Source organism: Staurois parvus, unplaced genomic scaffold, assembly GCF_062004578.1.
Source record: "Staurois parvus isolate SC_StPar_1 unplaced genomic scaffold, SC_StPar_1.0 ptg000175l, whole genome shotgun sequence".
NCBI classification, from domain to species: Eukaryota; Metazoa; Chordata; class Amphibia; order Anura; family Ranidae; genus Staurois; species Staurois parvus.
In genome coordinates, this window is record NW_028317971.1 from 8,204,331 (window position 1) to 8,225,180 (window position 20,850).

At 41.3% G+C, this 20,850-nt stretch overlaps 1 protein-coding gene across 3 annotated transcripts in view; it reads right to left on the minus strand.

The window, feature by feature from the left end:
- The window catches only part of PRKCQ (protein kinase C theta), a 66,209-nt gene that overhangs the window by 44,186 nt on the left and 1,173 nt on the right, over positions 1-20,850 (minus strand). Inside the window, exons 2-4 of one of the 3 annotated variants that reach the window (XM_089676908.1) lie at positions 8,231-8,430; positions 4,092-4,152; positions 1,962-2,124 (exon numbers count right to left, since the gene is read on the minus strand). In XM_089676908.1, the coding sequence (XP_089533034.1) occupies positions 1,962-2,124; positions 4,092-4,152; positions 8,231-8,430 (424 nt within the window). The remainder of the gene's footprint in view (positions 1-1,961; positions 2,125-4,091; positions 4,153-8,230; positions 8,431-20,850) is intronic. The other 2 variants (XM_089676910.1, XM_089676909.1) reach the window with 2 other exon arrangements.

Genomic DNA, 20,850 nt, shown 5'->3' on the forward strand with positions numbered 1-20,850 from the left:
GCTTTTCAGGCACCTATGCATTTATTATATTTCTGCAAAAGGTAGCCTAAAATATACGTAGGGCAACAGCACTGCACTAGTTATGTGCTCCCTATTAGTTCCTGTTTCAATCTTCAAATTGATTCTCATGCCCTTGTACATAGAGCCTGGCATATACATGGTCACAGTTATGCCACTGTTGCTTTTATTCAAGGGTCAAATACCAGAGCTTCAGTGGGCAGTGTAGACATTTGACAGTGGAATGACAAGAGGTGGGGCTTAATCTCAATGTGTTAAGAAGATTATGCCCTGAAAGCGGTCTGGGCCTTGGGTCCAACTAGCTCCACATGCACATAGGGATCGAGCTGAAGACTGACATATGTACTTTCAGCAATGTGGCATTTCAGCACTGTTGTTATCTGTAAAAAATGTAAGGCCAGATCAGATTTCTTTTAAATCTTAAGTGGGCAGAATCTCCTTCTGAGCAATAGTAGGTACAGATATGTAGTTGGGAAATTAAATTCAAAGGAAAATGTATAACTAAAGTGTATATTACCCCAACATTTCTTATTTCTGACATGTGTCTGTTACCATGTACTTGTATTATGAAGTATCCTGATCTCTTTGCATTGCTTCCTTTTTGTTTAATACCTGATGCTCCTGCCAACCCTCTGCTTTTCTATTTTAAACTGACCACACCAGGGCATGAAGCACATCCATGCTAGCATGGTCGGTTTGCGTCTTTGCATTCTACCTGGGAGCCCAAACTGTCTGTACTCCAGTGGTCAGACTTCTGCTGACACACCCCCTGCACAGCTCAACACAGTGTATTTCTGTCTCTGCATTTTACACTGGACTATGTCTGTGCTCTATTCAAGATGCTGTTGCTTGTAAAAGAAGTGTTTATAACTTTTTCATCATGGTATTTATACAGTATTAGCTAAGTGCTAAACCAAAGAACCACACAGCCTACACTTCTTTTTATAGTTGGGCTGTAAGCAAACTCTGGGATATTGACTTTAAAACATGTTACAAGTCTTGCAAAAATGTCAAGTCTGGAAGTCTAGTTGACCCAAATCCAGCTCAAAATGATAGGATACAAGAACTGCCAGTAATGGATTGCACACTAATAGTTCACACTAAATATTTTTGAGCTCAGTGTGATCCACTTTGCATCTAATAAATGCAATGAGTTGCTAAGTTCCCTAGGGTACTCTTCATTCAGTAATGTTTTTTTAATTTAAAGTGACTAATTCACACCCTACTAAAAAGGTTAGTGTAACGTTGATGAATAATAGCCTGAGAAAAAGCAACAAAATGGAAAAGTGCTCTTCACAGAATAGTATTTACAGTCAATTTTCAACCACAAATGTTTATCAAACCTTTAAACAGCATTAATATGTACTGTAAGTATCTGAAGGTAAAAACTGTTGTCTATCCCATTGGTCTCCAAACTGCAGCCTGGGGTCCCAATGTGGCCCTTTGCTTGCTTTTATCTGGCCCTTCAAGCACTTTTTTTCCCACTGATTCAAGACACTATTCCTGCCACTGGCACCATCAAAAGGGGCATAATTACTGTTACTGACATCAACAATGGGGCACTATTTCTCCCATTGACAACAGCAGTGGGGCACTATTCCTCCCCCTAATGCCAAAGATGCATTGTTTACTCCAGGGGTGTCAAACTGGCAGCCCTCCAGCTGTTGCGAAACTACAAGTCTCATCATGCCTCTGCCTTTGGGAATCATACTTGTAACTGTCAATTTTACAATGCCTCATGGGACTTGTAGTTTGGCAACAGCTGGAGGGCAGTTTGACACCTGTGGTTTACTCCCACTGACGGCAGTACAATTTATATTCCCAATGGCCACAGTCCGGCCCCCCTAAATCTAAAGGACAGTAAACTGGCCCTTTGTTTAGAAAGTTTGGAGACCCCTGGTCTATCCTATGAATCTGAACATACAGAAAAACATAAGGATTACCAAACAAATTCATGACAGACGGAGCAAAATGTTGGCTGAGGGAAGAAGGTGGCTATGAACTCATGACACTTGACATTATGAACCTTAGCTTGTTTCATGGCTCCACGGCGTTGATGTATTGCAAACTGGTTTTCCGCCTCTGCTTCATAGTGCGCTTTAGGATCTGTGGAAAAACACAACAATTAAAAAGGAACCATGTTCATCAATTGCATATTTCCATATAGAAAACGTGTTGCGGGATTTTGCGTCATGTTGACATGCACAATCTGTAGACATATTAAAAATGTACCAATTTTGAACACATCATTTGTTAATATGTCATAAACATGCATATTGTTGGAAATATTTGTGCAATTTTTTGTTTTCTAAAGCACCCAATAAAATGATCTAAATCAAGTGTCCAGAAACAGAAGACGTATAGGATACAGATGTCAAGGATTTGAACTTGCAGGATGTGGTTTAGTGTAGGTTCTTAGTGTCACATCTGCTGCATGAGTTTATGTCAAGACATGAAAACTAAGAAGTATTTGATCTCAATAGATTCCACCCCACACTGTTGTTGACTATACCGCATAACATAACTAACATACATAACAGATTGCAACCTTTGGAATTTCTTTACTGTTGCCACCAGAAAGTCAAACTGAAGCAATGTGAAGAACAGCAGAAGTCCTATACACAAGTGAACAGGTGAAACACAGACAGGACACACAGCACCTAGATGAAAACAGGCATCAGAAATCAGGCTAAGGTTGTTATCAGGATAGCAGACAGAAGGCCCAGATAAAGCTGGCAAGTCTGGATCCATCAATGAAGACAAGAAGCCAAAACAAGCACAGGGGAAGGCAAAGAACATGGTTACAAGGGCTAAGACAAAAGCAGAAATTAGGAAATCCTTAAGCCAGGGGTGTCCAGCCCACAGGCTGCATGCAGCCCCAGAGAGTTTAGCATGTGGCCTGCGGCCCATCTGGGGATGCCGTGCAAGCACAGCAGCCACGGTGGCTGACACAGACAAACCCATCTGTAGGGACACCAGGAATGCCTTGCAAACACAGCAGCCTCTGCAGCCTACATCGTCAAGCCAGGGGAAATGGTCGGCTGGAGGGATGCCAAGACTGCTATGTTTGCACCAGCACTGGCAGCAGGGAATGCAGGGGAGCCAGGTAAGTTAATGTTGTATGGTCAGATCTAGCGGGGTGCTGGGGTGGGCTGCGCCCCCCAGATTTCAAATATTTGCGGCCCAAGACAATTTCTGTTCTTCCAATGTGGCCCAGAAAGGTCAAAAGGTTGGACAACCCTGCCTTAAGCAACTTAAGGAATTATAAAAGGAGAGGAACTCTCATGGATTGCTGAGACCAAGCACGGATGGGAGGGCAAAGGCACAGAGCAGAGTATGGTATGGATAAAACTGATGAAAGAGAAAGGACCTGGGAGTGATAAAGAATGACAGATGTATAGGAAATGGACAGAAAAAAATTCAGACTGACAAAATTTATAGAAACTGAATTATGGGAACCCGTTGCTACCAGAGTCAAATTTACCGTATGGTACTCAAGCGCTTCTCACTAGGGCAACAAGATGAAAGGGACTGCGCTAAATCACAAGTTAGTTGTCATAGTTACAGGGCAATACTGAAGCTCTTATACACAGGAGATTTGCATACATAGTGCTCTAGATTTTGGGGTGTTCTGGGGTGCTCTTAGTCATATTCCAGTGTAGATGCAGCTTCCTTGAGGAAAATCTATTGTCACAGCACACTCTTTCATTTTATAACATTACCATTGTAAAAGTAATATAAACAATAGTTATTTTTGACAACCCAATATAAGCTTACTTAATAAGGGTAGACTGGAAATAAATACGTGATTTTACATTTTGACCATAGATATGCTTTAAGGTGTCTGCTTTCAACATCTCCTCCCTGTTAGCAGAGGGTTACTTTAAAACCTGCATCTTCTATAGATACCGCCCAGGATGTCATTTTTACATCAAATACAGAACGTACTACAGTATGATGCCTCCCATCTCCCTGTAGCTGGGTTGCTCCTGCATAAAACACTTGTATTTAGTAAGTTACAGCACAAAACATTCTGTTAAAAAGTAGTACATATAAGAAGAAAATGGTGTTACCCGACTGTTCCAGGAAGTATCTTGCATTCATTATCATTCTGCCTTGTGGTTTAAGTTCTATCTGTGCAGAAAGCAAAAAAAAGTTTTCATTCTGAACACTCGTTAAATTTTGCTGATCATGGATTCCTCCAATTTGTTACAAAATTATATATTAAAAGGATTACTTTATTGGTAGCTTTTATTTATTTATTTATTATGCAGATTCAAATTATTTATTTTGTTTGATTGAGGAAAGATGATTGTGAAAAACACATTTTAATATGATCTGATCAGCAAGTTCATGAGTCATGTTGAACAAAATAACTGCTGGAACAAATGCTGTGTATGCCTTGATGAAAATCACACGTGATTCACCCTTCCTGGTGATAATAAGGAAAAACTGTCATGAGTGTAAGGCAGGCCATAGACGTGGGAACAACCGGCCGTTTTTTTTTTTTAAAAGTCGTAAATCGGTCATTCAGACGGTCGACGTTGCCACTAATTAAAAAAAAAAGTCGGCGGGTTTTAGTTCCATCTAGGGCCGTCAATATATATAATAGCGGTGTCCCTGCATAGAGACCCGCTATTTTATTTGACAGAAGAAATAGATTATGCAGAAGAAGAAGAGAAACAAGATTGTATCTATTTGTACTTGAATAGAAACATCTGTATCCAAAATGCATACAAATAGATACAATGTTGCAACTTTTTTTCTTCTCCGTCTTCTTCTGCAAAATCTATTTCATCTTCTCCTCTTTTCTTCTATTCTTCTTCTTGATATTCTATTTCTTCTTCTCCTGCAAAATCTATTTCTTCTATTTCTTCTTTTTCTTCATAGTCAATTTATTGTCAAATCGGCCAGAAGAACGGCCGATTTGACCATAAATTACCGCGAAAATCGGACAATCTAACAAAACGTCCCAGGATTTTCCACCTTAGACGATTTTCAAAATCTCTTAAAATTAAGAAAAACGGCCAACAGTTTTCCCCACTAACGGTATGAATATCGGCCGATAATTCGGCAAGAAAATCAGAAATCTATGGCCGCCTTTAGGCACCTTTCACACTGGCAGACTGCCGGCGGATCTCTGCTGAGCAGGCTGGTGACAGGTGTATGTCTGCTACGCTTATACAGAGCAGACACTGACACAGCCTGCTGTCCTCTATAGGCGGTCACATGTAAACAGACTGCATGTGCGTTTACATCTGACTGTCATCCGATCCACTAGACGGATTGGGGAACGGATCCCTATCAGTCTGTTTATAGTAGATAGGATCAAATTGGATGCAGACTGGTGTAAATGGACACATATCTGTTTACATCCCCCCTTCCATAGAAGGTAATTCATTGTTTGATCGGGTGCTCTGGAAAAAAAGACAGGCGGACCCAATCTGTCCACCTGTGTGAAAGGCCCCTTACACATGGGCGGCCAATACTAACATTTTTCTTCTTAAAATGCTGGTTACTTAGCTAACCATTTGCTTGCAATATTTTGAAGCAACTACATACAGTATCTGGAGCAAGTAGGGAGATCAGAAATTTTGACTTCACTCTGACATACATACATGCTGCAAACTTGCTTTGGATCACTAAATCCAAAAATATGTAACTACGAGGATTAGCATGACATCAAGGCAACTAGCATTTTTGACTGAGTTTCAGCCCGCGCATTTCTCTCATGACAGAATTCCTGTAATAATCAACTTGGTGCCATATTTGTTTACATTGCATACAAGCCAACCGTTCCAGATTTACTAGGATAGTCTCGCACCTTCACCCTGTCTTTTACCATTGCTCTATCCGGGGCCTTTTACATGAGGCTGAACATCCTATTACGCTCTTCAAAAAGTTGACTACAGGAAGTCCCCTGTACAGTTCCTCGACTTACATACAACTCATACTTAAGAATGGAGGCAGCCTGCTGTCACGCTGATCCCGAAAACTGCCAAGCGGCCATCTGACTGCTCACCGCATGCTGCCACCTACTGGCAGGCTGACCTGTCAGTAATCCCACATTACTACATGGTCAGTTAACCCTTCCCTATGCTAACCAAAACTTTAAAAAAAGAAAATTTGGGCTGGAGTTACACTTAAAATGTACCTGTTCCAACTTACACACAAATTCAACTTAAGAACAAACCTACAGAACCTATCTTGTTCATAACCCGGGGACTGCCTGTAGTTACATATGCCTTTTACTAATGTAGTGCCACTCCCGTGCACGCCGCTGGAAGATGACGGTCTCCAAAGGTTGCCCTGACCTTGCAAGCCTTCTGACACCTCTGACACCCTGGGTTCAGACATGGTCCACGCAGAATCACACTTGCAATGACACCAAGTTGTAGTAAGGCAATTGAATATTTACTAGAAGATTTTATGTCAACAGACAAAGGCAAAAGAGTGTTGGTGCAGATAACTTTAAATATAACCCCCTTAGTCCCTAAGGTCTCAGATCACAGATGTAAAATAGAGGTGAATCAAACAGCAACTAAAATTAGGCCTTGAAAGAACCTTTGACCCCAGGCATGAAAGAAGAAAGAAAGACTTTCCTGTGTCAATCTCTCCCCTTAAAACCCTGATGTCATAGGCCCAACAAATATCAACACAGGTTATAATAACTCAATGTAAGAGTATTGCAGTGAACTATTTCTGAGTGTAAATTCCCCATAATATACGCCAGAGTAAAGAGTTCTTTAAGTGAAGACACAAAAGAAAAAGAGTCTTGATAATGGAGTGTGTTCCAAAATTTTCAGCTAGCTCAATCTGGGCCCAAAGAGATTTCTGTGCAATGGCGACCAGCAATAATGAGTAGCGCATGCTAGTGTTTCCTATAAGAGGCTTTGAGATCAAAGAGATGAAGTAAAGGTGTCTGCAGGCAGTGTCCTTGAAGGAGTGTACTCAGTGTGGGCTTCTGCCTGCTCACCAATCCTGAAGATACCGAGGCTCAAGAGATGCAGACATCCCCAGGCAGGCACTTGAAGGATCCGGGCCCAGTGAAAAGCACCTGATCCGTGTACCTGGGTCTGGGAGGTCAGATCTCTACATGGAACCAGAGCTGGACTTCAACTCAGTCTATTACAGCAACGATGTGAGTGACCTAGGACAATCACTCGATCAGCAAGGGGCTTGAAACAGATGATCTGCCTAGGGGTATGTAGTTCACCCCTTGGCGGTTCCCTGTGCTGTGAAAGCCGCAAAGCCTGCTATGCCTCTCCCGAGAAGCTGGGCCCCCCTGCTTCAGCCTCCAGTGGTATTCCCCTGAGCTTCCCCTGGGCCCTAAATATCCCAGCATTCCACCCTTCTTTCCAGTTGGCTGAACCTTGTAGTTTCCGACAGCTCTGGTTCCATGTAGAGGTCTGACCTCCCAGACCACATGTCCTACAACCTCCTGCTTTCAGTAGCAGTTCTTCTATCACTGCTTCCAGGGCACAAGGTTACAGTTACTAACCTGGACACTAGAGGGAAACAAGCCCAATACAGGCCTTGTCAACAATATGCCTCAGTCCTGCAGGTTTACTAGCCAGCACTTAGCTACACTAACATTTTAGAGAGAAATACTATAAGCCTGCCACTTCTGACCTCCTTATGAAAATGCTAGTTGCATGGCTGTCTTTGACTTGCAAATCAGGAAAGGCAGCATGTAGTTAGAATGCGTAAGTTACATGCATGATAGCCAGGGAGGGAATTATTTTCAAATACAGAGGTCAGAAATTACAGCCTTTATACTTTTTCAGTACAGGTTTTGTTTTAAGCTTATATTGATTTGTACCAATAATCTTATCCTCAAATTTATTAGTCATGGTTTATTTGCAAATTCACCATCATTCTTTCATAACAACCCCTTTAAGCAGAACTAATTTCTCTTATACCATGATGAAGAGGAATGAATGAGACAGTGTGAGGCCATATCTCCCTTTGCGGTCTCCTGTTTTCAGTGTATGGTAGGAGGACACAATATCTACCAGTGCATTAAACACAGTTAAAGGGGGGGGGGTAAAGGAAATTTAACTCTAAGTCTGCAAGTTAGCAATGCTGTTTTCTATTCTATCATTTTCTGCTCAACCTAATCGACAATTAACTTTTACTTTGGTAAGTCCTGTAAAAGGTCCCCTAATATGTAGAAATGTAAAACACAAATCAAAAAAATTCTAGCTCTTACCCATATCTCCATCTTCCCGCTGTTCTTTTTACATCGCTCAGCTAGTGCATTCAGTTCAATTGTGGTCTCTGATGTCACTCGCTCTGATTTACCCTTCACAATAATATGCATGACTCTTCCCATATTAATATGAGCATCAAATGTGCTCCCCCATGGAGGGTACATGGTAGGCTTTTTCTGGACATAAATATTTCCATTCTCTGTATGGAAGAATAAAACAAATTGATTTTCCTAATGTTCTAAAGGTCAGGTAAGTTCTAGTGTGAAGTACAGTATAAACTACAAAAAGACAATGCACTTGATTTACTAAAGCAAATGAACCAAAACAGGAATAAATCAATATGGTATCTTTGCATTGTGGGCCTGCATACATGTCCAAATATCGACACACACATAGCGATCAAGTTCCCTACACCCATCTAACAGATTGTACACTGGTGTTTAACACACTTGCTTACTAAACCTATTCTGACATTTCTCTCCTACAAAAATTACACCGAACCCCCAAACATTATATATATTTTTTAAGCAGAGGCCCTAGAGAATAAAATAGTGGGTGTTTCAGTTTTTAATCTCACACAGTATTTGCACAGCCATTTTTCAACTGCAGTTTTTTGGAAAAAATACACTTTAATTCATTTTATTGCAAAAAGCCCACAATTTTTAACCCATTTTTTTAAATTATAAAAGATGATGTTACGCTGAGTAAATAGATACCTAACATGTCACACTTTAAAATTGCGCACGCTCGTGCTATGGTGCCAAACCACGTTACTTAAAAATCTTCATAGGGAACACTTTTAAAAATTTTACAGGTTACCCGTTTAGAGTTACAGAGGAGGTCTAGCACTAGAAATATTGCAGTGATACCTCACATGTGTGGTGCGAAAACGGTTTACATATGCGACCTATGCATGTGTTCGCCACTGTGCACAGGGGGGTGGGGTTGCTTTAAAAGAATTTTAAATTATTACTTTTTTTTTACAATGTTCCTTTAATTTTTTTATATAACTTTTATTCCTTTGTGATAGAAATAAGCCATAAAAAGTCCTCTTTATGGAGACATTTGGGATCTATAAAAAAATGAATCTCAGGCTTTCCAGAAAAAATGGCAGTGTTTACATCTGCCATAACCTGAAGTGACATTGCTTTTGTCCTCCCTGGACCATAAAGATGGCCGGCCAACTTTGTGATAACTCGGAAACGCCAGATCAGATCCTGGATTCTCGGTACCAGTACCAGTGTGCTGCGGGAGGAGGGCATTCCCTCTCACCTCCTGTAAAAGCAATCCAGCGGCTGCTTAGCTGCTCTGATTACTTTTAGTTGAATTACAATCGTCGGCATGATAAATTTATAACGTACCATAATTGTAGCCTCAACCATGATCCCAGTATAACCGCTTCCCTACTAGAACATATATATCCTATTGCCAGAAGAATACATCCTTGTCCTAGTTTGCCATGTACATTAAACATGCATTACGGAAAGCACATCTCCACATTTTTCTGTTTTTTAAAGTTAGAAAAAGGTTCCCCTCCCATTGATTCCCCCTATACTTTTACCTACCTCTCAGTTTTTCTCATTAGTTCAAAGCTTTCTCTTCTCTTTTCTTCTCTTCTCTTCTTTCTTATCATCTTGGCCCCATATACTGCTCTCTTAAAGAAGCCAACTCTCTCCATCAGAAAAGGCATTACTCTCTTCCTAGTTTTCCCCATATTGATTCCATTTTTATGTTTACTGAAAAAATTATGATATTGCAAAGTAGCCAAACATACAGCCAGTTTATTTTATAAAATGTATGAGAGTGTCCGTATAGCATTTCTTTATTGAGATCAACTGATATTCATTTTTTGTTGCCTAATGAAACTGACTTAATTTAATATATCAAAATGTATCTGTAACCACTAGAGCTCTTCACAATGACACTGTATATGCAGATGTGTTAATTGTACATTTTTGCAAATTTAAAACAAATAAGATCCCTGCCCAACTCAACATTGGGCCAGGCTAGCATTCTCTTAAGTCTGTGGGCACTATACATACTGCTTTGCAGATCAATATTTGGATCTGGTAGGTGGCAAGGATAGGGAAAATGCAAGTGTACATGTTTATACCACCCTTAAAAAATGAAATAAATTTTCTTATATCAAGGAAATAAGCATTTAGTAAAAAATGTTCTAATATGGCTGATAGTCTATTGGCAAATGCAACTCTTCCTATTGTGTGGACAGTATGGCCACTTGCTGACTTTGACACAATCCACAGACAGCCTAACTCTTTAACAAGACACAGAAGTTGAATCCAATGTAGTTTTACGAGAAGATGCTGTAATTTCCAGTTTTTTGAAATGTAAGATGACAATTACTTTCCTAAGTCTTATCTCTGCTTGAAAGGTGAAACTAACTGAGTAGTAGAGTGAGAAGCACAGAGTGACTAGTAACAAGTAGGATGGGAACAGGGGACATACCATGAGCACAAATATAAACAGGCTGCTGCATACAGTATCTCTGTGTAAGCATTGTGAACAAACTAATTTTCACAATACATGCAGTGAGTTTTTCTAGGATGGGGTCTCCAAACTTTCTAGACAAAGGGCCAGTTTATTGTTCTTCAAATTGTAGGGGGGCCAGACTGTGGCCAGCGGAAGTAGAAAATGTCCTGGTGTCAGTGGTAGTAAACAATGCCCTATCTTTGGTATTAGTGAGAGGAATACTGCCCCAATCATTGGTGGCAGTGGGAGGAATAGTGCTCTATTGTTGGTATCAGTGGTAGGAACTATGGCTCATTGTTGCCTCACTGTTGCCTAAAATGGGGGAACGAATTTTGGAGACCACTGTTCTAGGAGAACAGAACCTCTTTTTTTTTTAAGTGTTCTATTTATGAATATTTGCAGGACAAAACAAAACACACCAGATCAAAAAGAAAGTTGAACATTGAAACAACAGGTTTCTGTGTAAATTTTCCTGCACTCACACACATTCATGCACTGTTCTCTTCCTACTCTCCAAAAATAGGAAAAAAATGATGTATTATAAAAAGGTTGAAGTACATTAACTCATTTTCAGCACTTCCTAGTACCTTCCTAGAAATCCTACTTAAGTGGGTTCATAATATATACCAGGATTGGAACCATGGTCCCCATATTTTTTTTAACTTACTTGGGCATGCATGCCTTGCATTCACCCACCTATGCACTCCCTGTAACATCCCTAACACCCCTTTTCCACTCTCTGATAACAACTTTATCAGTTTCACACTCTCCTTGTCTCCTACCTCCCATTCCTTCAACCAGCAAACAGTTACCTGTAGAAACCTCCACCACCTCAGCCCTTCCCTTCTTCACTGTTACTGAGTGCCTTTATAATAAAATTGTGACACTGCCCTGCCTAGACCTGGCCACATCTGCCTACAACAACTTACTGTCATCCTCCCTGGACACACTTGCTCCTCTCTCTACACGCAGAACCAAGCCTCACTTGTCACAACCCTGGCAAACAGATGACACCAGAAGTCTCAAGAGACGCAGCCATGCTCTTGAGTGAGCATGGCGTAAAACCCTGCAAGACTTTAGCCTCTACAAATCTAACCTTCTCAAATACAACTCCGGCCTTCACGCTGCTAAACAAAACTTTTGTACCACCTCCCCATCCTTTAGACTGTAAGCTCCATGAGCAGGGCCCTCCTATTCCTTCTGTACTGAAATCGATTGTAATTGTGCTGTCTCCCTTTATATTGTCAAGCGTTGCACAAACTGTTGGCGTTATATAAATCCTGTATAACAATAATAATATCTAATATAAAGTCATTTGATGTAAAATGTCTTGGTTGAGATTAACAAAGGTTTTTATGTTCAAAGTTGTTGGGTCTCTCCATTTTAGTTAGATTTCCTTTCTGGCATAAAAAAGCAGTAGCTTTACTAGCTGTTAGAGGGGTTTGTCCATTATATTACTTGTCAATATAGCAGGAAGGTAGAATTCCAGGAGGAGCTGGTGTATTTATTGCCAATAAGTTGTTATTTGAACACAAGACCAAAATACATGCAACAAATCTGTTGGTGCTGTAAAGCAACAGTAGTAGAGTGGCTAAGTCCCAGTGTATGCATTTTATAGCAGGTATGGTATGGTGAAGAAAGCAGAACTGCAAACGAAGACCCTGTGCACTGACAACTGTTGAGAAAAAGGTTTCTTCGACATCCTCAACGTCCTCTTTGGTTAAGGATAGGATAGAAAGTCTCTAGTCCACTTTGCCTGGGGTTTGTCAAAGGAAGCAGGGGGACAAACTGTACAGATTTGTCACTTGCTTAGCCATAGCCATTGTGATTAGAATACTTTCAAGAAGAGAGGCCAATATATTTAGGGTTCCCAGTTGGGCCTGGACAATGTATCGAGTGAGATACCTGTAAAAGTGATGGTTATCCAGTTTTGAACTGTTAAAAAGTACCCTGAACATAAAAATGGTGAAAAACAGCCAGTAAGTGTTTCTAAGCTGGGAGTTGGTAACCCATTAATATGAACTGTCGATTATGGGCAGGTGACGGGTAGATCGCGTTCCTTCCTTGCTGACTCCTGGAGCCTGAATAGGAAGGAGGTTGGGATGGCATTTAGTGGAACTGATCCCCTGTATTTTCAGGGGATTCAGCTGCTGCAGGAGGAAAATACAGATGATCGGTTCCAGTAACTTGCCCCTCCTGTCCAAGTTCCCCTTCCTTCTGTTGCCGGGGTCCCCCTGTGTACTCCCCTGATCCCCCTGCAGTGCTTCTGTCTTCCCCTCCTCTCCTCTCCCGCCTATTGCTGGGGGGATCCTTTCAGGATGGAGAGTGGGGAAAGGGGCTCATAAATATGTAATTTACTGAACCCTTCTTTTTCTGAATGAACACAGTGAGTGATTTGTACCGATAATTCACTGTGTTCATTCATAACTGCAGCATTGTAAGCTGTGTGTATGCTTCTGTTTCTGAATTAACAGGAATACTGTGCAGAGCTGTTCCAGTTCATTCAGTCTGTGCTGCTGCAACTGCAGAGATGGAGGTTAAGGACTGTGATTTTCCACAAGATCATAATTTTTTTGCAGCATATATCTTTCCTAGCCATGATAATGAATGTGTGGAAAAATTATTCAAGTCATTGTTAATCTTAATTCGTTTGCAAAATGTTGATGTCTTAGGCAGGCCATAGATGTTGAAAATCATTTGATTCCTCCTTCAACACAGTCAGTGTTGATGGGGAATCGCTCTCGCAGAGCTATTGTTTTCTTCCGGCAGAGGTGCGGGGGTCCCTGCTGAACTGGCCAAGGTTCAAGCCATCTATGACTGGCTTTGGTAAAAGTCTGTAAGGAAGGAGGTCAAGTTAATCCCTAAATATCTGAGGAGTCAATTTACTAAAGGTTACCATATACGATTACATGGTCTCATTTGCAGAAATTATTGCATGCAGTAAAAAAATGTCCAATTCACAAAAAAAAAAATGGTTATGCGGTATTTAACACAGAGTGAAAAATGTGCTGGTAAATACCGCAAAAAAACATGCGGTAAGCTGTTAAGTCCAATTCACAAATAGAACAGAAAGTAAAAAAAGATGCAATATTTATCACCAGGGTTTTGCTCTTGGTATCACATGTGGTATTTTTTCAGATGCAGCATGGTGGTCCCCCACGGGAAAATCTGCTGACAGTTGATGAGTCATCCATTGTTAAGGACTCAGCGACCGGCTTCCTTAACAACCAGCTACCGTGCGATAACTTACCACATGAAAATATGCAGTAATTACCACAATAGCGATATTTTATCACATTATTTGCCACAAAATACTTAGTGAATTGCACATTTACAAAAGATTTACTGCATGCATTATTTTACCGCATGTTTTCAGTCGTTATTTAACTTTTAGTGAATTGACCCGAGTCCCTTATCTAGGCATACAAATAGACTGAGCGCTCTATATATTCTATGTAGAGTAAAATTTCTGATGTAGTCAGATTACTCGTTAGGTTGGACATGACACACTGTCATAGCTCTTTTTAAGGATAACTGGCATGGTAAGTCTTGGGTTTTTGACTGTACTGCCATTTTAATCCCTTGAATTTTAGGGTTTAGGCAAAGCGTGGCTCTGAGGGAATCAAAGATGGAATGGTTTGAACAATGTCCTGTTACTGTCTATCCTGGCTGTCAGGCAACATATACAGTGAAGGAAATAAGTATTTGATCCCCTGCTGATTTTGAATGTTTGCCCACTCACAAAGGAATGGTCAGTCTAAAAATCGAATGGTAGGTGTATTGTAACACTGAGAGACAAAATAACAACACAAACTTCAAAAGAAATGCATGTCTAACAAATTATGCACTGATTTGCATGTTCAAGAGGGAAATAAGTATATGATCCCCTATCATTCAGCCGGATTTCTGGCTACTATGTGTCTTTCATACAGGTAACAAGCTGAGATTAGAAGTAATCTCGTAAAGGGAGTTCTGCTAATCTAATTTTGTTACCTGTATAAAAGACACCTGTCCACAGGAGCAATCAAACAATCAGATTCCAAACTCTCCACCATGGCAAAGACCAAAGAGCTGTCAGGGACAAGACTGTAGACCTACACAAGGCTGGACTCGGCTACAAAACTATCGCCAAGCAGCTTGGTGAGAAGGTGACAACAGTTGGTGCAATCATTCGCAAATGGAAGAAACACAAAACAACTGCCAGTCTCCATATGTCTGGTGCACCATGCAAAATCTCCCCTTCGTGGAGTGTCAATGATCATGAGAACAGTGAGGAATCATCCCAAAACTACACAAGGATCTTGTCAATGATCTCCAGGCAGCTGGGACCACAGTCGCCAAGAAAACAATTGGTAACACACTACGCCAACAAGGATTGAGATCCTGCAGTGCCCACAAGGTCCCTCTGCTGAAGAAAGCACATGTCCAGGGCTGTCTGAAGTTTGCCACTGAACATCTGAATGATGCAGAGGAGGACTGGTTGAAAGTGTTGTGGTCAGATAAGACCACTATCGAGCTCTTTGGCATCAACTCAACTCGCCGTGTTTGGAGGAGGAGGAATGCTGCCTATGACTCCAAGAACATCATCCCAACTGTCAAACATGGTGGTGGAAACATTCTGCTTTGGAGGTGTTTTTCTGCTAAGGAGACAGGACAACGGCACCGCATCAAAGGGATGATGGACGGGGGAATGTACCGTCAAATCTTGGGTGAGAACCTTCTTTCCTCAGCCAGAGCATTGAAAATGGGTCGTGGATGGGAGTTCCAGCATGACAATGACCAAAACACACGGCCAAGGCAACAAAGGAGTGGCTCAAGAAGAAGCACATTAAGGTCCTGGAGTGGCCTAGCCAGTCTCCAGACCTTAATCCAATTGAAAATCTGTGGAGGGAGCTCAAAGTTCGAGTTGCCAAACGTCAGCTACCAAACCTTAATGACTTGGAGGGGATCTGCCAAGAGGAGTGGGCCAAAATCCCACCTGAGATGTGTGCAAACCTGGTGGCCAACTACTGGAAACGTCTGACCTCTGTGATTGCGAACAAGGGATTTGCCACCAAGTACTAAGTCATGTTTTGTGAAGGGGATCAAATACTTATTTCCCTCAAGAACATGCAAATCAGTGCATAATTTGTAAGACATGCATTTCTTTTGAATTTTTTGTTGCTCTTCTGTCTCTCAGTGTTATAATACACCTACCATTCGATTTTAAGACTGATCATTTCTTTATGAGTGGGCAAATATTCAAAATCAGCAGGGGATCAAATACTTATTTCCTTCACTGTAATTTATTTTATTATTTATTTATTACAGGTACTTATATAGCGCCGTCAATTTACACATCGCTTTACATATCTAGTACATTCACATCGGTCCCTAACCCTCAAGGGGCGTACAATCTAAGGTCCCTAACTTGCATCTATACATACACATACTATGGCCAATTTAGACAGGATCCAATTAACCTACCAGCGTGTCTTTGGAGTGGGGGAGGACACCAGAATACCCGGAGGAAACCCACGCAGGCACAGGGACAACATGCAAACTCGAGGCAGGTGGTTACATAGTTACATAGTTAGTCTGGCTGAAAAAAGACAAAAGTCCATCCAGTTCAGCGATAGAAAAAAAAAAAAATTATAATCCTATGCCCACAGTTGATCCAGAGGTAGGCAAAAAAACCCCCAGCAAAGCACGATCCAATTTGCACCTGCTGGGAAAAAAATTCCTTCCTGATCCCCCAAGAGGCAATCTGATATTCCCTGGATCAACTTTACCTATAAATGTTAGTATCCAGTTATATTCTGTGTATCTAAGAAAGAATCCAGGCCTTTTTTGAAGCAATCCACTTAGCTGGCTAGAACCAACTCTTGAGGGAGTCTATTCCACATTTTCACAGCTCTCACTGTGAAGAAAACTTTCTGTGTTTGGAGATTAAATTTCTTTTCCTCCAGATGTAAAGAGTGCCCCCTTGTCCTCTGTGTTGACCTCAGGGTGAATAGCTCTACACCGAGTTCACTATATGAACCACTAAGGTGGTGCCATGGTTGGGATTTGAACCAATGACCCTAGTGCTGCCAGGTGGAAGTGCTAACAATTTAGCTACTGTGCTGCCCATGTTTTAATCCAGGTGAACATTGTTGTGATGATGCCCAAATGTTCAAAGGTTGAAAGCACTAATCCCTAGCCCACCCTGTCAACTCTTTTTTTTGCAACAATGGACAGATGGAGGCCTGGGGAGGGATGGGGTCTGGCTACATGGGTTAGGAGATGATTCTCAGAGTAATTTCCCTTGCCTCCCTACCATCTGCAGAGATCCAGGAAGGCATAAAACAGGGGTCCCCAAACTTTCTAAACAAAGAGTCAGTTTACTGTCCTTCAGTTTTTAGGGGGGCCAGACTGGGGCCACTGGGACTAGAAAAGGTTCCAATGCCAGTGGGAAAAATATGCCCCATTTTTGATGTCAGTGGAGGGAATAGTGCCCCATTGTTTTTGTCATTGGGAGGAATTTTGCCCCATCACTGGGCCCCATAGTTGGTGTTATTGGGAGAAATTGTGCCTCTTCCTTGGTGTCAGCGGGGGGGAATGTTGCCGTATTGTTGGTATCAGTGGATAAAATAGTGCCCCAGGGGCCGGATAAAAGCAAGCAAAGGGACGCATCTGGCCCCAGGGCCACAGTTTGGAGATCACTGCTAGTTTGGAGTTTCATGGCTAACTCTGTAGGGTAAAGTTTGGTATCTATATTTAGAAAAGGTATCATTTGGAAGCCAGGTGATATGCACTGACAAGGATTTAGGGTGCATTTCTGCTCCTTTTTCAATGGAATTGGCATAAACGCAGAAATGGATAATTATTTTACCTGGAACCTTTTAAAGTATAGCAAAGAGAGCCCATTGGCTGTGCTTTTGATTGCTGCCACTACTTCTTCCTAAACTATTTCAGCTAGTATGTGTTGTAGAGTTTCCTTTGGGAGAGAAGGTGGAAGAAGATCTTGTTTGCTGCAAAAGTCCTGTAGTTCTTCTGGGAATCTCAGGATAGCTGGGTGGCCATTCTTGCCATAAGGCAAACCTGGAATCACCAGTAATATTGGATGTCAGGAAGACCGCAGTTGGTCTAGGCATGGTTTAAAATCTCTTCAGCAGTCCAGTGTCTCAGAAGCCAGTTCAGGAAATAATTGCAGCGACACCTCCTCAAAAATCAATTAAGCAGCAGCTCTGCAGTTTCTCCATTGCCTTTTCTTCATCATAGTGAAAGCGGACAATTACATCTTTAGGAGAGTCTACATTAGGGTACAAGACCTGTTGGTGTTTTCCTGATTCTCAAATTTATATAGCAAATATCTGGTTGATTTCTAGTTTGATAGGTCTCTGTCTTGAAGTTCCGTGATGGCTTGTGTATGTGCACCTAGAATGTTCAAACTGTTGCCTTTTTTCCCCATCTCAAGGTGTGTTTGGGTTAGGATTAGTGAGGATAAGTAGAGATATTTAGGGCGTTTAGCACAGAGCACAGTGGCCATACACTGATTAAAATTAGGCTGGTTCAGTGGGAAAAGGCCAAATTTCATTCAATGTGTGTGGCTGTCCCCACTCAACAGAACTCAATATTTTGATCATGCTAGAATTTATTTTCTTGATCCATGGTTGTGGCCAATTCACTTCAGCCATTTATCGTGTATTCTGACAGCTGCAGGAGCCATAGTTGGAATACAATGTCCCAACAGCGGGAATTCCTCCTCCATCCACCTCATTTGTGTAGATGAAGGAATCTGCCTGTGGGCTGCATGGAAAAAAAACTAACAATAAATGGACAGCTTTTAATTGTTCAGCATGTACAATTTATAACCAAAACTTTTTTGTTTTGGAAAGAGTAGGGAAGGGTTAAAATCCCTGTCAGTTTATTTTTATGCTGTCTGTGTTCTGATGCAGCAGGATATGAGAGATAATCTCTACAAAGTGAACAGAAATTAAACTAAACATCCTTTGATAAAGTCGGAAGTGATGAAACGTGTCAGTAAGTGATGTCAGACGTAGACCTCATCTTGGATGAGGTCTAGATATGATTGGCCAACAGTAACTGTTGCTATTCAACACTGCAGGATTCGTGTACCCCGATTGCCATGTGTTATTTGGAGTAATAGTGGCCAGGAGGAGCTGGTGTTATCCCATGCTGATGATCTGGCTTGGTCTGGTAAGGTCTGGTAAGGTGCATGGTCTGTGAGGTGGTGGAGCGTGGATTCACTTTTCACTGGTGGCACAATTGATGAGTGAAGGGAGCACAATATTGAGGAATAAAAGATATCATATTATATTGTGATCTTTTCGGAGGGTTCATCACTTGTGAAAGGAAGGATGGAAGAAAAGTCTACCTAGTGAGAGAATCCTGATGGTGCAATGTATTATAAGGCAATTTTCAAGTAGTTAGAGGGTAAGAGTAAGGATAACAGACATTTAGACATGGACACATGGTGGAGTGTGGAGCACATTTTACATGGATTTTTGTGAGTGTGATTCGTAGTCAAAATTGTGCATGTATTGAGGATAATAAACTATGTGCGTTTTATCTTTTTTTGAGGGTAACAAGTGGAGGATGGAGTAGGGATTACGCACAGAAAGATATTGAACAAAGAAGAAGGAATAATTCATCACTTTGGGGTTATTTCATTTAGAGACGCTGTGAGACTTTCTGTTTGGACTTTCGGGGACAAAGTGATACCGTGGCATCTAGGAATGATATATTCACTTATTTATAAGGGGATACCGGTTGTTAAGGATTTATTTATTACAATGATTACCAGAACAAATAGAGAGGGGGAATCTACCCAACAAGATATAGACAGTAGTACAAAATCTGACAGTGGTTCTAGTCCTTACCCATTCTTTCCAAAAAAAAAAGTTTTAACTAGATTTAGCACCCTCCTGGGTAGGTGCTAGGATTAGTTATGCTTTTGATAGGCAAATTTAGTTGTCCCTCTGTCCTCAGAGTGGCTGTAAATATTGTTAGGTAAAAGCATAGTTGTCTCACTGTACCAAGTGAGCTGTACTTGTTTTTTTAAGCCTGCTCTGTGTGTTCAGGTGCTGCTAGTCTGCCTATGTTTCCTCTGTATCCAGGATACTGCAGAAGTTTCTGGATGATAGGTGTGGAGCTAAGCAGATAGATACAGCCTCAACCTATCCCAGAGAGAGGGTCCCCTAAGGCATGCTGGGTAAATGTATATATTCTATGAGCACATACTGCTCTGGGTCATTCCTGGCTAGGCTTGTACATTCCCCCCCCCCCCAGGAAGTTACTGCCGTATGCCTAAAATGGAATACCTGAGGGCTTGAATTGCTGAGACTCATGTTCTGCTACTCTGACTGATGGGCTGTCCCCTGAATATCTGGTTTGGTATCATGGAGGAAGTCATCCAGTTGCTCTTGGGACTTGTGAGTACAGACATCCCTAAATGATCTTACAGACTGTGTGCTGTTAACCCCCTCTGGTACTAGGAAGTCAGCTGCAGGTTTATCAAAGGGAATATCATCTGGTGTTCGGAAGAGCTTTGTCCATCTGCCCACCACTACTTAAAGGGACACTGCTGTGGACTCCAAAGAAGTTACTGTTGCTATTGCTTAAAGCTGAACTCCACTATTTGATTCCAGTGTGGACTCGGATATAACTTGTTCTGAAGATTAGTCAAAGTCCTCAGTGTACATAGTTCCTAATCTGGAGTATCCCACTCATCTCCCTCATCCCCATCCCTATTCTTCAAAAAAAAAAAATTAAAAAAACCCACTAGACTGATTATTGGAGAAATGAATGAATGTGCCTATTTGCCTGACTGTGGGGCAAGCTATTCAGGGAGGACCTAGACAGTATTCCTGCAGCCCCTACAGAAGTAGCGTTAATATATACAGTATATATATATATATATATATATATATATATATATATATATACGTATACATACACACACACACGTTAACATTTAGGCGGGCCTCCTTCTTAAAAATGCCAATAATAAGTTAAAGGTGTACTTAAACAAGTATATTTATATCTGTCCATGAGCCTTTTTCATTATGCATATCCTTTTGTTTGCCGATTCTCTGTTGCCTCTGCCTCCCATGCCACCAGGGGCAGACTGACCATTTGGAAACTC